General features: G+C 33.9%; 1 protein-coding gene across 1 annotated transcript in view; it reads left to right on the top strand.

The window, feature by feature from the left end:
- Window positions 1-14,606, top strand: part of LOC145293160 (uncharacterized) — a 276,947-nt gene that overhangs the window by 245,322 nt on the left and 17,019 nt on the right. The window contains exons 4-6 of the mRNA XM_080139611.1: window positions 569-710; window positions 2,725-2,933; window positions 13,415-13,556. Of these exons, the coding sequence (XP_079995737.1) occupies window positions 569-710; window positions 2,725-2,933; window positions 13,415-13,556 (493 nt within the window). The remainder of the gene's footprint in view (window positions 1-568; window positions 711-2,724; window positions 2,934-13,414; window positions 13,557-14,606) is intronic.

Below are 14,606 nucleotides of genomic sequence, written 5' to 3'. Positions count from 1 at the left end.
ACTAAGATGGGCATCAAGACAGTTCCTCATCCTAAACCCTAAAGTCCAGACTTTGTTCCCTGTGACTTCTGGTTATTCCCTAAGCTCAAGGAAAACCTTAGAGGCTCTTGTTATGAGACAATTGAGGAGATGAAAGAGGCTGTGATGGGGGTCATTGACACGCTTCCATGGGGCTTTCCAGAATTTGTTGGAACAGTACAAGTGAATTGCAGCCAGAGGAGATTACTTCGAAGAGTTTCATGCAAATGCTCATTCAAAAAATGTGGAAACTTATTGGAGGCACTTCATATTGTTATATGGGTCTGACTTTAAGAATTTAATCAACTAATTATGACTATGAATAGTTATGACAAATTTAATCAAAAAAGATTTTTTAATGATGACTGAATTTTTACCAAAATTTTACGTGAAGATGATGTACAAGATATTCGTCATTTGTGACTCAAAATTGAGATCATCCGTACAACCCCATGCAACAGGTGACGCATTGCTCTAAATTAGTGCAGAACAAATAACAAATATGTTTTCTTTCATCTATTTTATTATTTATTATTTATTTTTTTATCAGGGCTTTTTCCGACGCAGCATCCAAAAACAGATTGAATACAGATGCCTACGTGATGGGAAATGTATGGTTATTCGATTAAACCGAAATAGATGTCAATATTGTCGTTTTAAAAAATGTTTGGCTGTGGGAATGTCCAGAGATTGTAAGTACTACATAGGTTCCTTGTTACTATAAATTCATGTTAACGTTTGTATTTATTAAGGAAAAATTGTCAGACATATTTAAATTGCAAAATATTTGTCATATCCAGGTTTCTTTAGATTTTCCATATGTGTAGATTCTGGAATAAATGAATACAATAAATTGAATAAAATTAATGAAATTTAAAAAAATGTAAAAATTAAATTTAAAAAATATATTTAGAACTTTCATTCTTTGTAATCGGGGAATTGTAAAATCTTATATGTGAATATACAAGAATTATGAGTTGGGCATTCAATACTATTATTTTTAATGGCCAAATATATATAATATATATTATTTTTTAGATTCATAAAATTAAATGTCTTTGCAATCTTTTGTTCTTGTTAGTCCTTAAGGAAACTGGCTTCATACTGTTTTAATCAGATTTGTAAATTTCAAAAATGCCATTGTTTTTATGTTGACAAAAAAATAAAATTATAAATAAATTAGCAGAATACCTGTTCCAGTTTCTATTAGTAGTTAATAATAGAAATTCCCCAAACAGAAGAGTTTTGTACTACTTTTATGTCTCCTTACAAAGATTAAAATCAAGATATATATATATATTTTCTATAATATAAAGCTGAACGTCTGTGTGTGTGTCTGGTCACGAATAGGCTCCTATATGATTGACTATTATAGAAAACTGATCACATCTAATGATAGAAGATGTATCGAGACACAGGAATGGGTATGTTTGATCTGGCATAATGATGATTCATTAAAATTGTGGGGTCTGGTCCACAAAGTCTGGAAATAAAAAATTTAAAAATTTAAAAAAAAAACGTTTACAAGTGTTTTTGATATAGATGTACATAATAATACTTTGATAAGTATGTTTTAACTTAAATAGGGATGGTATAATAAAATTGTGGGGTCTGCGTTCGTGCCTGACCTCCATAGAATGGAAATAGGCACAAACTTTAATAAAGACTTTTCATATCTATCTGCGTAAGTATACTTTGATAATTATGTTTCAGTTTGAAGAAATATGGTATAATAAAATTATGGGGTGTTCGTTCGCGCCTGACCTCCATAGAATGGAAATATGTCACAAAGTTTAACAAGGTTTTTTAATATAGATCCACAGAATATTGTGATAAGTGTTCTAGTGTGAACAGGTATGGTATAATAAATTATGGGGTTTCTCTATTTTATTTTTACTTTCATCATATTTTGCTTAGGTTTTGATACCCCCAAATTCGAAGCTATCTCTTTACAACCCTTTCTTTTCATAACCTATCATACTTCCATAAATCAGAGTCCATTTTCTGTAGGCTGTTTTTGAACCCAGTCAACGACGGGTACTTTTGCTAATATATATATATATATATATATATATATATATATATATATACATATATATATATATATATATATACTACTACTACTAAATCTTATGTCTAGAATTCTCATCCTAATTTGGATCAAAATTGATAAATTTTAATTCAAGAAAAATGTCTAAAATTTGTGGCTTAAGTTTAAGGAATTGAAATTCAGGATATCTTAATAACTCTGAATAATACTCTCTACCGACCATTTAAAATACTCCAACAAACCTGAAAATATGGAGAATGATATCTAATACCTATTTTTAACATTTTACAAAAATCTGAAGTATTTGATTTTCACACATAGATTTCACTCTCTTTGCATAAAACTAAATTAAACTCAAATTTAAATTCCTTACACCAAGCAGCTGTGTTTCTAAACTCATAATAATCAGTTAATTAGTTTAGGAGTGAATCTTGTATGTACAAATATGTAAAAATGATAAGATTAGAAGAAAATAGATTAGGTTAAATTAAAAAAAAAATAATAAATAACTATCGCGACAACCAGTGAAACATATCATCTTCATAGCTTATGATTCGGGGGACATATAAACTTGTTAGAATTGGGCAAAGCATGGTCAACAGATTCAATAAAATATTTTTTTTATTTTTTTTATTTTTTTTTTTTTGTCTTTGCAGCTGTAAGATATGGTCGAGTACCTAAACGTAGTAAAAGTTTAGATGACCAACGCATTGGGTTGGCTGATTCCAGTCAGGATCAGACATCCATTGAAAGCAAACAGTTGGAAATTTACGATACAATTTTGAACGTCTCTCAAGCTCATTTGGCCAATTGTGCTTTGACAGAAGACAAATTGAAAATGCAGCAGCGAAAATCTGTTTCTTTGGTGAGTTCATGACACAGTTCTGTTTCTTTTTGTATCTTTTCTGTTTTTTATGAAAAATGAAAAAGTAAGAAACATAAGTAAAAGTGAAAAGGTAAAAGTAAATGAACAAACATGTTTTGTCAGAGGTACGAGTGTGTGTTAATAAGTAATAAAATACACTTAGCTTTAACATTTTAGCACAGCTTCACTGTATTATCTAATTATCGAGGTGGTGATTGAGGCTGAAGGTGGCTACATTGAATAAATGTCTACTACATAATCAAGTTACCTGAATTGATTTTTTCAATAAAAGTTTTAAAATAAAGCTGTAGTGTTGTTTTCTTTAGGGCGACAAATTTATCATTCTACCTTGTAGTTTAAGAATTTACTTTTTTTCGAGTTCTATTGATATCATTTACACAAACTTTACGGGTTTCTTTCATAATGTTCCTGCATAAATTAATAACTTTTTTATTAACATCAATGAGTAAGATTTTTTAACATCTATTAGTAAGATTTCTATAAAAAGAATGGGTCCATTATATTCTGTAATCATTATTTAATAAATATTGAAACTTTCAATAAACTTGGTTGATTTCCTGATTTTTGGTGTATTTTTATTGAAGAAAAGGGTAAAAAATGTTTTTTAATTTTAGGAATCAGCACATACCAACTAAATATACACTTTATTTTAGTTTACCTCTTTCATAACAATACTTAGTTACTTAAATAAAAAAACGAAGTCACCAAATATATATATTTGGGCGCTAGTGTCAAATGAGAGTGCTACATCTCTGCTATCAGAGAAGTGATTGATCAGTCCTGGGTCAAGGAAGAGTGATAAAGAAAATATAAGTACCTAACGCTATGTTATAAAGTTAGTTTAAAGCATATGAAAACCTGGTCATCTGATTCTAGTTTAAATTCACTAGTCATGGGGAGAGTGTTACGAATATAGACTCCAAGTCCGTGCATGTGTCTGTCAGAGTCCTTATGATAAAGTGGAAGATAACCAAACATGTTAAAGATGTTATAAGGAAAGTACTAAGATATCCAAGGAGTTTGCTAGGAGAAATGATTCTACATCATCTGAGTTAGTTGCACGTCCATGAATGTAAATGCAAACCTCAAGGGAGAATGTTTTAGATGAGGATTGATTATTCATGTCATTTGGATTCATCCGAGTACTGTTCTCATCTTGAGTGTGATTTTCACGTTTCAGTCAATGTAACCTCCGACCTTCTTCATGTGTATCTTGTCGAACTCGGGGAAAAATACAATTGTGAATTACTTAGGACTTCTATCCACTCATGGCTGACGGAACAAGAGCATGCTACCCTCATGATGTAAATTAAGGGTTCCGCTCGAAATTCCGTCGAAATTCCCGAGTTTGACAGAAACATCTGAAGAAGGTCGGAGGTTACATCGACCAAAACGTTGTGAAAATCACATTCAAGGGAGAAGTGAATCGCTTTTCAAGTGTATATCTGGTTTGATCATTATTTTGAATTTAGCTGTCATTTTATTTTATTTCATAGTTTCAGTTTAGGATGAGAGGTGCTAGACAAAGCAAATGTGCATAGCCACTATTATCCAACACAAGTAGACTACTAGCCGACTCCTCATCCACAGGAATGTGGTCTTGGAATGCCTACCAGAGATGAGTGCAGGGGCTCTTTTCATGCGCGACATAGCACTACAAACACTCAACATTTATAAATGAATTTGTGTCAGTTTATTTTAGTATCATACATAAGTAACCATATACGTACAGGCTTTATATTTAGACGTACACTTAGTCAAGGAATGACAATTTATGATTTTTAAAGAGAGTGAAGAAATATCAGTAAATAAGAGCAGAAAACAAGTTTAGGTGAATAAACAAAAACTTTGCACCAGGTTTATTAACGCCCTTACCCATGGATATCATACTTAAATAAAGTTCTGCCGTCTTCTATCCAGACAGATACAGAATTCAGATATTAAGTATCATACATATGTAAACATAATACCGAGTTATGTACCCTTGACCCAAGCTCTCCAGGAAGGAGAGAGAAGAGCACTGTCATGGCGAACCTAATAAAGGTACACATGTACGTCGCTTAACGAGATTAACTGCCGTGTCTTGTTGTCTTTCCCTTATGATTGAGTCCCTTCCCTCATAACTATACATGGTGTCAGGAGTCAGATAAAAACAAAAAATAACAAAACAAAGGAAAAATACAACAACCCATCCTAAATAAGAAACCTGAAAATACGTACGAACGACAAAGGATGCACCCTCATCATGTGGTGAACTTTATTCGTTTCTTTGTTTTTTTTAATATCCACTTATTTAATATCCACTTTTTTAATATCCACTTATTTAATATCCACTTATTTAATATCCACTTTTTTAATATCCAGTCACTATACATATTCTATACACTTCAACACTCTAGTTAAACACAAAAATGTCTAACCCAAACGAAGCTTCATCAAAAAACAAACCCCTTGTGCCAATATTCAATGATCGTAGCTTGGACGAAATAAAAACTCCCAGGATTTTAGATATCAGAGAGCAGACCCTGATGTACCAGTTCAGGGCCATATTAATACCAGGTACCGCTAATGGTGGAACAAATGCCATGTCCCGTATCCTTACACCTACCACCAAAGTCGCAGCAGCTGAATCGGACAGCATGGAAGAAGCGTTGCAAGCTGGAATAGAATTCCGATACAACCAAGAAACATCTCCTATCAAGATGGCACGCATACAGCAAGAAGCCACGATGGATCACCAATACCTGAAAAGGGATTCCCTGAACATAAGGATCTTTTACAGCCAAATGTTAAAGAATTCTGGAATATGCGAAGCGACCTATACACGGTTCAGTCTCTAGTATTCAAGGAAGGCCGCATATTAATTCCAAAAAGCCTACATCGCGGACTCATCAACCAACTCCATATTGGCCATCAGGGGGATAACAGCATGAGAAGCAATGCCAGACAACGTTTTTTTGAGCCTGGTATGGGAGCACAATTGCAGGAAAAGCGCAATCAGTGCAAGCGCTGTAACGAAATTGCCCCATCAAACCATAAAGAACCCGCAATAGAGCCTGTCCACCCAAACTACTCTTTTCAGTCGACAGTAACAGATATTTTCAACATGGCTGGACGGAAATATATGGTATATGCTGACAGATATTCAGGTTGGACAGAGGTATCCTCAATGCAACAAGATGCCAGGATCTCCACATCTTATGCAGGTATTTCGTGAATTATGGTGTGCCGGAGGAAATTGCTTGTGACGATGGACCCCCATACAATTCTGATGAGTGGAGGACATTTATCAAAACATGGGGCATATCCCTTCGAGTCTCGTCGGCATATTATCCACAAAGCAATGGCAAAGTCGAGGCAGCTGTCAGGAAGAGGATATTAACAACAAATATTAGCCCCAATGGTTCACTAGATACGGACAAAGTGGCAAAAGCACTATTACTCCATCGCAACACACCACCACCTGACATATGTGCGTCACCACCAGAACTTCTATTCGCTCGATCCTTAAATGACCACTTACCAAACCCCACAAAATTTTGTCGTGAATGGTTGGAACCTGCCGATATGCGCGAGAGGGGCATTAACCAGCGGTTCCTCAACAACACTAAACACACTGAAAGCAGGCAACAACTCAACCCACTAAGAATCGAGGAACATATGTCAATTCAAAACCAACATGGACACAAACCCCAGGGCTGGGACAACACAGGCACTTGCTTGAAACCCTCCCCCACAGACAATACCGCATATTAGTTGATGGCAGCAAGAGAACCACATTCCGAAACCGCCGTTACCTTCGCAAAATAAGCACAAATAGCTGCAACCTGGCTCATGATGACACCCTACCAGACGACCTACCAAACAACAGAATTAGGATCCATTCCCCACAATCACCTACAATACCAGACCCAGTACACCCAGACAGCCAACAACACCCTTAAATACAAATAACACCAACCCCACCTTCCACACCAGGGACTGAAATAAAGAACGAACCTCTAAAAATGACAGATGTAATACAGAACAAAAGATCTGAAGCTAGGTCTAGGCCTATCCATAACAGACGATTACTGTCTAGATTTAAGGATTTCCAGCTTGGATAAGAATAAATAAATAAAAATAAATAAATAAATAACATGTAAACATAATACCGAGTTATGTACCCTTGACCCAAGCTCTCCAGGAAGGAGAGAGAAAAAGGTCTGTCATGGCGGACCCAATAAAGGTACACATGTACGTCACTTATCGAGATTAACTACCGTGTCTTGTTGTCTTTCCTTTATGAGTGAGGACCTTCCCTCATAACTATACAATGTAAAGTTAAAAAAGAAAATGTCCAAACTCAAAAGTTACGCTCCTCAAAATAATTGAAAAAGAATTTACTATGCCTTCCATTCTATTATTCATAGAAAAGACGGAGTAGGTAAAACTGGGAGCATCTAGATTTGCAGCTGGTTGATTTAAGAAGAGAGTAATTATATAGTTAAAATATTGTATTTTATATAGTTAAAATATTGTATTTTATATAGTTGAAATATTGTATATTATATAGTTGAAATATTGTATATTATATAGTTAAAATATTGTATTTTATATAGTTAAAATATTATATTTTATATAGTTAAAATATTGTATGTTATATAGTTAAAATATTGTATATTATAAAGTTAAAATATTGTATTTTATAAAAAATATTGTATTTTATATAGTTAAAATATTGTATTTTATATAGTCTAGGAGCGAGAGACTAGCAGAAGATACACCAGCCCAAATGTGACAGCAATACTCCATACATGGGCGAATGGTGGCCTTAGAGGTACAGGATACTTTCAGGTGTCAGTAGTTTTCTAGCACGGTAGAGAGAGCCTACCTTCTTCGCAGCGGCCCTGGCAATGTTTTCAATGTAATTGTTCCAACTCATGTTTCCTGTGAACATTAGGCCAAGCAGTTTCAAAGATGTACTCTCAGATAGGGAGTCACTGGCCATCGCTATTGGTGGCAGAGAAGGTTTCTTGTAATTAGTGAAGGAAACCAGTTTAGTCTTGGCAGCATTGAATGTGACCATCCATTTTTGTCCCCATTCCACTACAGATTAGAGGTCATCCTCTAGTGATTTTGCCATTTCTTTAGTTATGTGTTCATTTGTTTTCCTGTCATGCCTGTTATAGAGTGTGGTATCATCAACATATATACCCATTTCAGAGGTAGTTTTGTCGGGGAGGTCATTAATAAATATTAGGAACAATAGAGGTCCAAGGATAGACCCCTGAGGCATTCCTGCATTTATATCATATTGTTTAGATGTACGACCGTCGAGGACAACCTGGATTTTTCTCTTATCTAAGAAGGATTTAATTATGTTAAGTATTCTACTAGTGATACCGTATCATTTAATTTTCCTGAGGAGACCCTCATGCCATACCCTGTCAAAAGCCTTAGATATATCTAGAGCTACCGCTCTGCCCTCTCCCGCTTTGTCCAGTGAGTGGTATATACGTTCAGAGATTACAGTGAGGATGTCTGCTGTGGAACGGGCTTGTCTAAATCCATAATGTTTGTCAGTCAGAAGTTTAGCATCTGTAAGGTGACGGACTAGAGCATGGTTAATTATGGTCTCAAATATTTTGGCGAAAAGTGGGAGGAGGCTAATGGGGCGATAATTTGATGAGTCAGTTCTTTCGCCAGAATTCTTGAATACTGGTACCACAGAAGCAGTTTTCCAACAGCCCGGAAAGCATGATTCATTAAGGCATTTGTTGTACAGTTTGGAGAGAACTGGAGCTACTTCGGCTGAGCACTTTTTTAATAGCACAGCTGGGATGAGATTAGGTCCACATGCTTTTGAAGTGTCATGGTTTTTTATGATAGCATGCACTTGAGCAGGGGTGATTTTTAGATCATCTAGCGTGGCGTCTGTCTGCAAAGGAAAGTCAGACAGGAGGTGGTTGGAAGGGTCCAGTGTGAAGTTTGAGGCAAACCGGCTGGCAAGTATATTAGCCTTGGCGGTTGCTGAGCAAACAACCTCATGATTGTTGGTTAGTGGAGGAATTGTTGATTGCCCATTATTTACTACACTGTTGTAGGTTTTCCAGAAGTCACGATTTCCTAATTTTTGTGCTTCGATGCGTTTTTTAGTGGTTTCGGTAAATTCTCTCTTAGCTGTCGCTATTTTTCGACGGGGGGGGGGGGGGAACAAAAACGGTCCTCTCATGACGACGACTGTTTCTACGCATGCGTCAGATGACGTCATGACTGGATTTACTTTAAATAGTTGAAAAACTGACTAAATCTCATGTACGTCGCGTTAGCTCAGTTGGTTCGTTATCTAAATGTTTTGGGTTCGAATCGTGGTGTGAGATGTCCTTTTTTTTTTTTTCGATTTTTTAAATTTAAATATTGAACCAGTGTTATTGCATGCACCTGTCAATTTGGTTCTTACTTAAATAAATTCAAACATCTTTCAGTAACTCATTCTGGCTGGCCGATTTTATTTTCAAACTTCGCCTCAGGGCTTCGGGTTCGATCCTAATCCCCCCAAATTTCTTTTTTATTTAACAGCACACACACCTCCAAACACCCGGGCAACACCGGGTACCCCCGTTAGTCTATATATATAAAAGACAAATGCGCGCACATTTTTTGTATGTCTCGAAAAGGCTTTTTTCGCCGACGCTCCTGGGGGGTTACTATCGCTTAGAACTGTTTATATAGCCCCTAGATAATGATATCTATGATTTGTGAACACGCGTCACCTCTAGATTTATTTACGTTGATTTTTACAAAATTATTGCTATTTCAGCCCGTCTTATGTTCGTTCAGCTTTTTTGTATAAAACCGAAACTAATTTTAATTCGAATTGTAGTTCCCAGATTCCTTGGACTAGTGTTCCCATCTTGAGTGTCATTTTTACATTTCGAAACGTTGTGAAAATGACACTCAAGATGAGAACAATAGCCTGAAGAATCCAAATAATACAAATGATGCTGTAAGGTGGTGAGTGCTAGGTGCCATTCAGTCTTCAGAATAATGACAGAGCAATAATCAAATGAATATGCAATGCCAGATCAGATCTAATACACTGTTAGAGCGAGGTTAAACATTTCAAACTCCTGACAATCAGTCGGCTACATTGAGAGAAGCGACTTGTTGATAAGATAATGTGGAGAGTCAAAGAAAACTTTGATGGAAACAATCAATAATTGAATTTTAGACAATGTAATTTGCATGGCATTATGGATGCCCCTCCTCATCAGGGTGTTAGGAAGGAGAAAGCTTGCTGGAAGTCAAAAAAAAAACAAAAGCCATAACAAGAAGCCGAGCATGCAGGTCCCCCTTCCAGGAGTGAATAAGTTTGGAAAAGGAATTTTGAGAGTGACCAAGATATAGAAGAGGAAGGTGAATGCTTTGAAATGAAACCTACCTTGTGCGATGCATGTTACGCAAAGAAACCGTTTTTCTTGGTGCGTATTGCCATGACACGCTGAAGGTTGCAAAAAGCATTTATGTTATGATTGTAATAAATTGACAAAAGAAGGAAAACTTGCCACGTGTAAGTGGAATCTTTGGACTGAAGGCTGTAAGTTTGCCATTGAAGGAAATGATGGCTTTTACATTGGGCATGTCGATCATGATGAAGCGGTTGCGAATATTGACTGCAGTGAGCCAAGTTATCTCTGTGATTGACGTGAAAAATTGGATTTTAAAAGTTCTGATTTAAAAACTTGAATTCAAAATGTGAAGTTAGAAGAATGACCACATGCGGATTTTTATTTATTTAAATATACAAATATTCATTTATTTAAAGTTTCAAATTTTCGGCTTATAGCAAAGCCCTCATCAGGATTTTTTTTAAAACAATACAATACCTTTTTTGTTTGCTTTTTTTTTTCTTACTTGCCATGATATTGTTTACCTCAGTTTATTTGTCGAAGATGGTGATTGTGTCCAGTGGGTAGTGCCCGTTCTTGCGCAACTGTGTAGTATTAGTAATAATCCACTTTTTAGAAGTACAGAGAAAATGAAATTCAAAACATAGGTTAGAAGAACGACTACGTGCGGATTTTTATTTTTTTAAATATTCATTTATTTAAATATACAAATATTCATTTATTTAAAGTTGTAAATTTTTGGCTTATAACAAAGCCCTCATGAAGATTTTTTTTCAAAATAATACATTTTATTTTTGAATATTTGTCTATTGTTCTTCAAACCTCATGTTTTGAATTTCATTTTCTCCATGCTTCTAAAAAGTGGATTATTACTAATACTAAAAAAAATTTACTTTCACCATGACTTATGTTTGTGCAAAATTTCAAAAAAGATCCAAAGCATGATTATTGAGAAAAGTGCTAACAAACGAAGGACGAACGTGAATTACTAGGTCAAATCCCTCCTTTGTTGGAGACCAATAAGAGAAAATGGCAAACAAAAAGTATAAGAAATAAGATTAGTAAAAAGACGATGAGAGAGAGAGGTGCTGGAGTCTTTTGAACTCTTGAGATAGGAAAACACCTCGTGATCAGTGATCAGTTTCCAAATAGAATCAGGTGTTTAGGTAACTAAGACAAAAGACTGGACATAGACATCAATATATTTAGAGTTAGTTTGAGAGAGATTGTGACAACCAAAGCAAAAAGAAAAGAGAAAGATGGATAGAAAACCAGGGCATACAACAGCGTTCGGGTGGCGATTATCACATGGCGTTATATTTAAACAGAATCAATCGTCAGTACAACCAAACTTAAAGACTGGAATTGCAGGCTGTAAAAAAACATCAGATGCCTGGCCAAGGGAAATAAAAGGATGATAATAAAATCGATAACTGATGATGAAATTAATTATTATTTGTACTCATTAGTTCTTACACAGGAGATTACTGACAACAACTGGTGGTGTTCCCTTGAGTCTGAGTGGCAGAAGTCTTCCCAGATTTCCAGTAGCCTCGATCTCTTTTGATAATCTTTGCAAATGAATTTGTATAATTGCAAAAGCCACTTGTCATATTGTTGACAAACATTGGTCATTATTTGAGTGGCAATAAGATAAGCCTCCCCAAGATCCCAGTCCTCTTTGCATTCATCCAATGGAACTCAGTGCTTTTTCTCTTCAGTCTTTCCATCCTCCTCAACTATTTGGTGTGGTGCCAATTGATGGCAGCACTACATTTTTTTTTTTTTTTGGAAGGAGGGGGTAGTTTTAAGAGGAGATCCCAGCAAACATCATTTTAAATTTTCATACTCCCGCAAGTGTACATCCATTTTGGTCAATTAAACTACAAAACATTTTCGCTGGTAAGAATAGAAATTGGAAATAAATATATCTGTTTGTGCCAGATAATCATATTTTTAGGTGTTAGGGTATAACAATTCTGTCAATAACTTATTTTCATTTATTTTTCTAAAATTTACCTAACAAACAAGTCATTTCCTTCAGCATTCAAGTTTTTAATATAATACATTTCTCTGTTTACAGTTTACAGCATTATTTTATGTAACTCACGGTGATGATGCACCACATAATCATATTTTCATTTGTTTTTTTGTTTTGTGTGTGTGTGAAGGGAGATTCAGAAAGGATATTTATTGATATTTTTCTTACTTATTATTTCTTATAGCACCTCGGGCAATGCTGAGAAACGGGTTCTGTTAATAATAAATATTGTATTCGGCGTCACGGTATATATTAATCATGGTAAAATGATCATCATAAAATGCGATAATGTTTCTTTTTTTTTTTTCCTTTTTTTCATAGTTCAATGGTTGTTCTAAGATGAAAAATACAATCATCTCAAAGATAACTTTTCAAGTGAAGCAACTTTCAAAGACTAAGAAATATATTGAATATGTTAATAATGTTGATTGTACAATTTTACTTTAATAGTTACATTGCATTTTTTTAAGGTGAAAGTTATAATTTTCTTTTTAGATCATAGATTCATGATAAAAAAAATTTTTCATATCAAAAATCTTTTTTCATATCAGATCGAAAAATCTAAATTACGAAATAAACAAAAGAATCTATAATTAAAACTATTTTTCAAGGGAAACAACTCTTGAAACCAAAAAATAATCTCTCTCTATTATTGATTTGTGAAAACTTTTGAGCGATTCTAAATATTTTTTTTTTTTAATTAAATATGTTACATGCTAATATATAGTATAAGCACTATATATTTGAAACCATAGGGTGAATCATTTTACTTATAATTATTAATTTGAGTTGTTTTTAAAGAAAATAGTGTTTAAATAAAAGTTGTTTTTAAAACACATCGTTGCATGGTGAAACATGGTGAATTTTATTTAAAAAAAAAAAACTCTTAATTAGCAAATAATAATAATGGAGGAGGAGTGCTTTATCTGTGAAATACAAAATAAATAAATAAACAGCAATTGTTTAATTAGAATTGCAGTGTTTGTTTTGTTTGTTATTTTTAAATTATTTTTTAATATGGTTTCCAGTTAGACTCTGTTTCCATATCAACATCACTGCAGCTAACAGAGGAAGAGGTGAAGATCCATCGGCTAATGATGTGGGAAAACTTAGCGAGTCTTATCACTCCATCAATTCAAAGTATTGTTGAGTTTGCAAAACGAGTTCCAGGTAAGTCAGCATTTCTCATTTGTTATCTGCTCAGGATGAAAGAATCATTTGAAATTTTTTTTTTATTCATTTTACATTTTATATTGTGTTTCGGCACCTTTCTATTATGAACATTTTATTTAAAATTTTCAAGAAAGTATTAGTACAGCTTTCCAGTGATGGGACTTTGTGCAGTTTTAGTATTTTTTATGCATTTTTACTAATTCATAATCTAAAATTAGAATTTTATTTACATGTTTAGTCTAAATCATTTGTACGATTCAAGTCTTTCAATTCAAAGTTACTGTTCTCAGAATTTTCTTGATACTACAGATGTCAAAATTATTTTATTTTATTTATTTATTTATTTTACTTTATTAAGCATGGTCATAAAAGCCATCAGCAATAAAGAGAGGCTACCTAGCTAATTAGTGAATGCATAAAACTTAGGAACATCACAATAGTTAGACAATACAGAACTCCAAAAATATGACAGTGATACATTATGAAAAATATTGTAAATCTTACCTGTTTGATATTTAGCTGAGGAAGAGAGGTCTGTTCGAGATGTAAGTTTGATGTCAAATTGAACCCTGGGTGATGTGAGGTGATATTCTTTCATGTGAGATGGTCAATTTATTTTAAACTAAAATAGTAGATTGAACCCTCTAAAAATTTATTGGGTAAGTTCTTTTTAAAAAACTTTTTATAATCTTAAAAGTAGTTGCTGAATCGAAAAAGCATGTAATTTATGTAGGTGATTTTTAGCATAAAGTTTGTTTTAAAAAATAGTGCCACCATATAAAATTCATACCCTAAACATTTTAGAATTATTAGGCTGAAGTGGTTTTCATTTTAGTTGTATTTAACATAATTTCACTTAGTTATGAAGTTACATGATTACATTTTTATTAACATAGTAAATGTTATGATTTAATTTTGGGAGCACAATGTGGACACCACTTCATCATTTTCAATTTCATAAGAAATGAACATCAAAGCAAAAATTACTTTGTAATCTTCAAAGAGAAAGCAAAGAAAAAAAAAAGGAGGGGGGCGGTCTGTTCATGT

The sequence above is a fragment of the Euprymna scolopes genome, chromosome 14 (assembly GCF_053919585.1).
Source record: "Euprymna scolopes isolate OS-2025 chromosome 14, ASM5391958v1, whole genome shotgun sequence".
NCBI lineage: Eukaryota > Metazoa > Mollusca > Cephalopoda > Sepiida > Sepiolidae > Euprymna > Euprymna scolopes.
The sequence above is the reverse complement of the archived record's forward strand: the minus strand, read 5'-3'. Positions and strand labels throughout refer to the sequence as shown.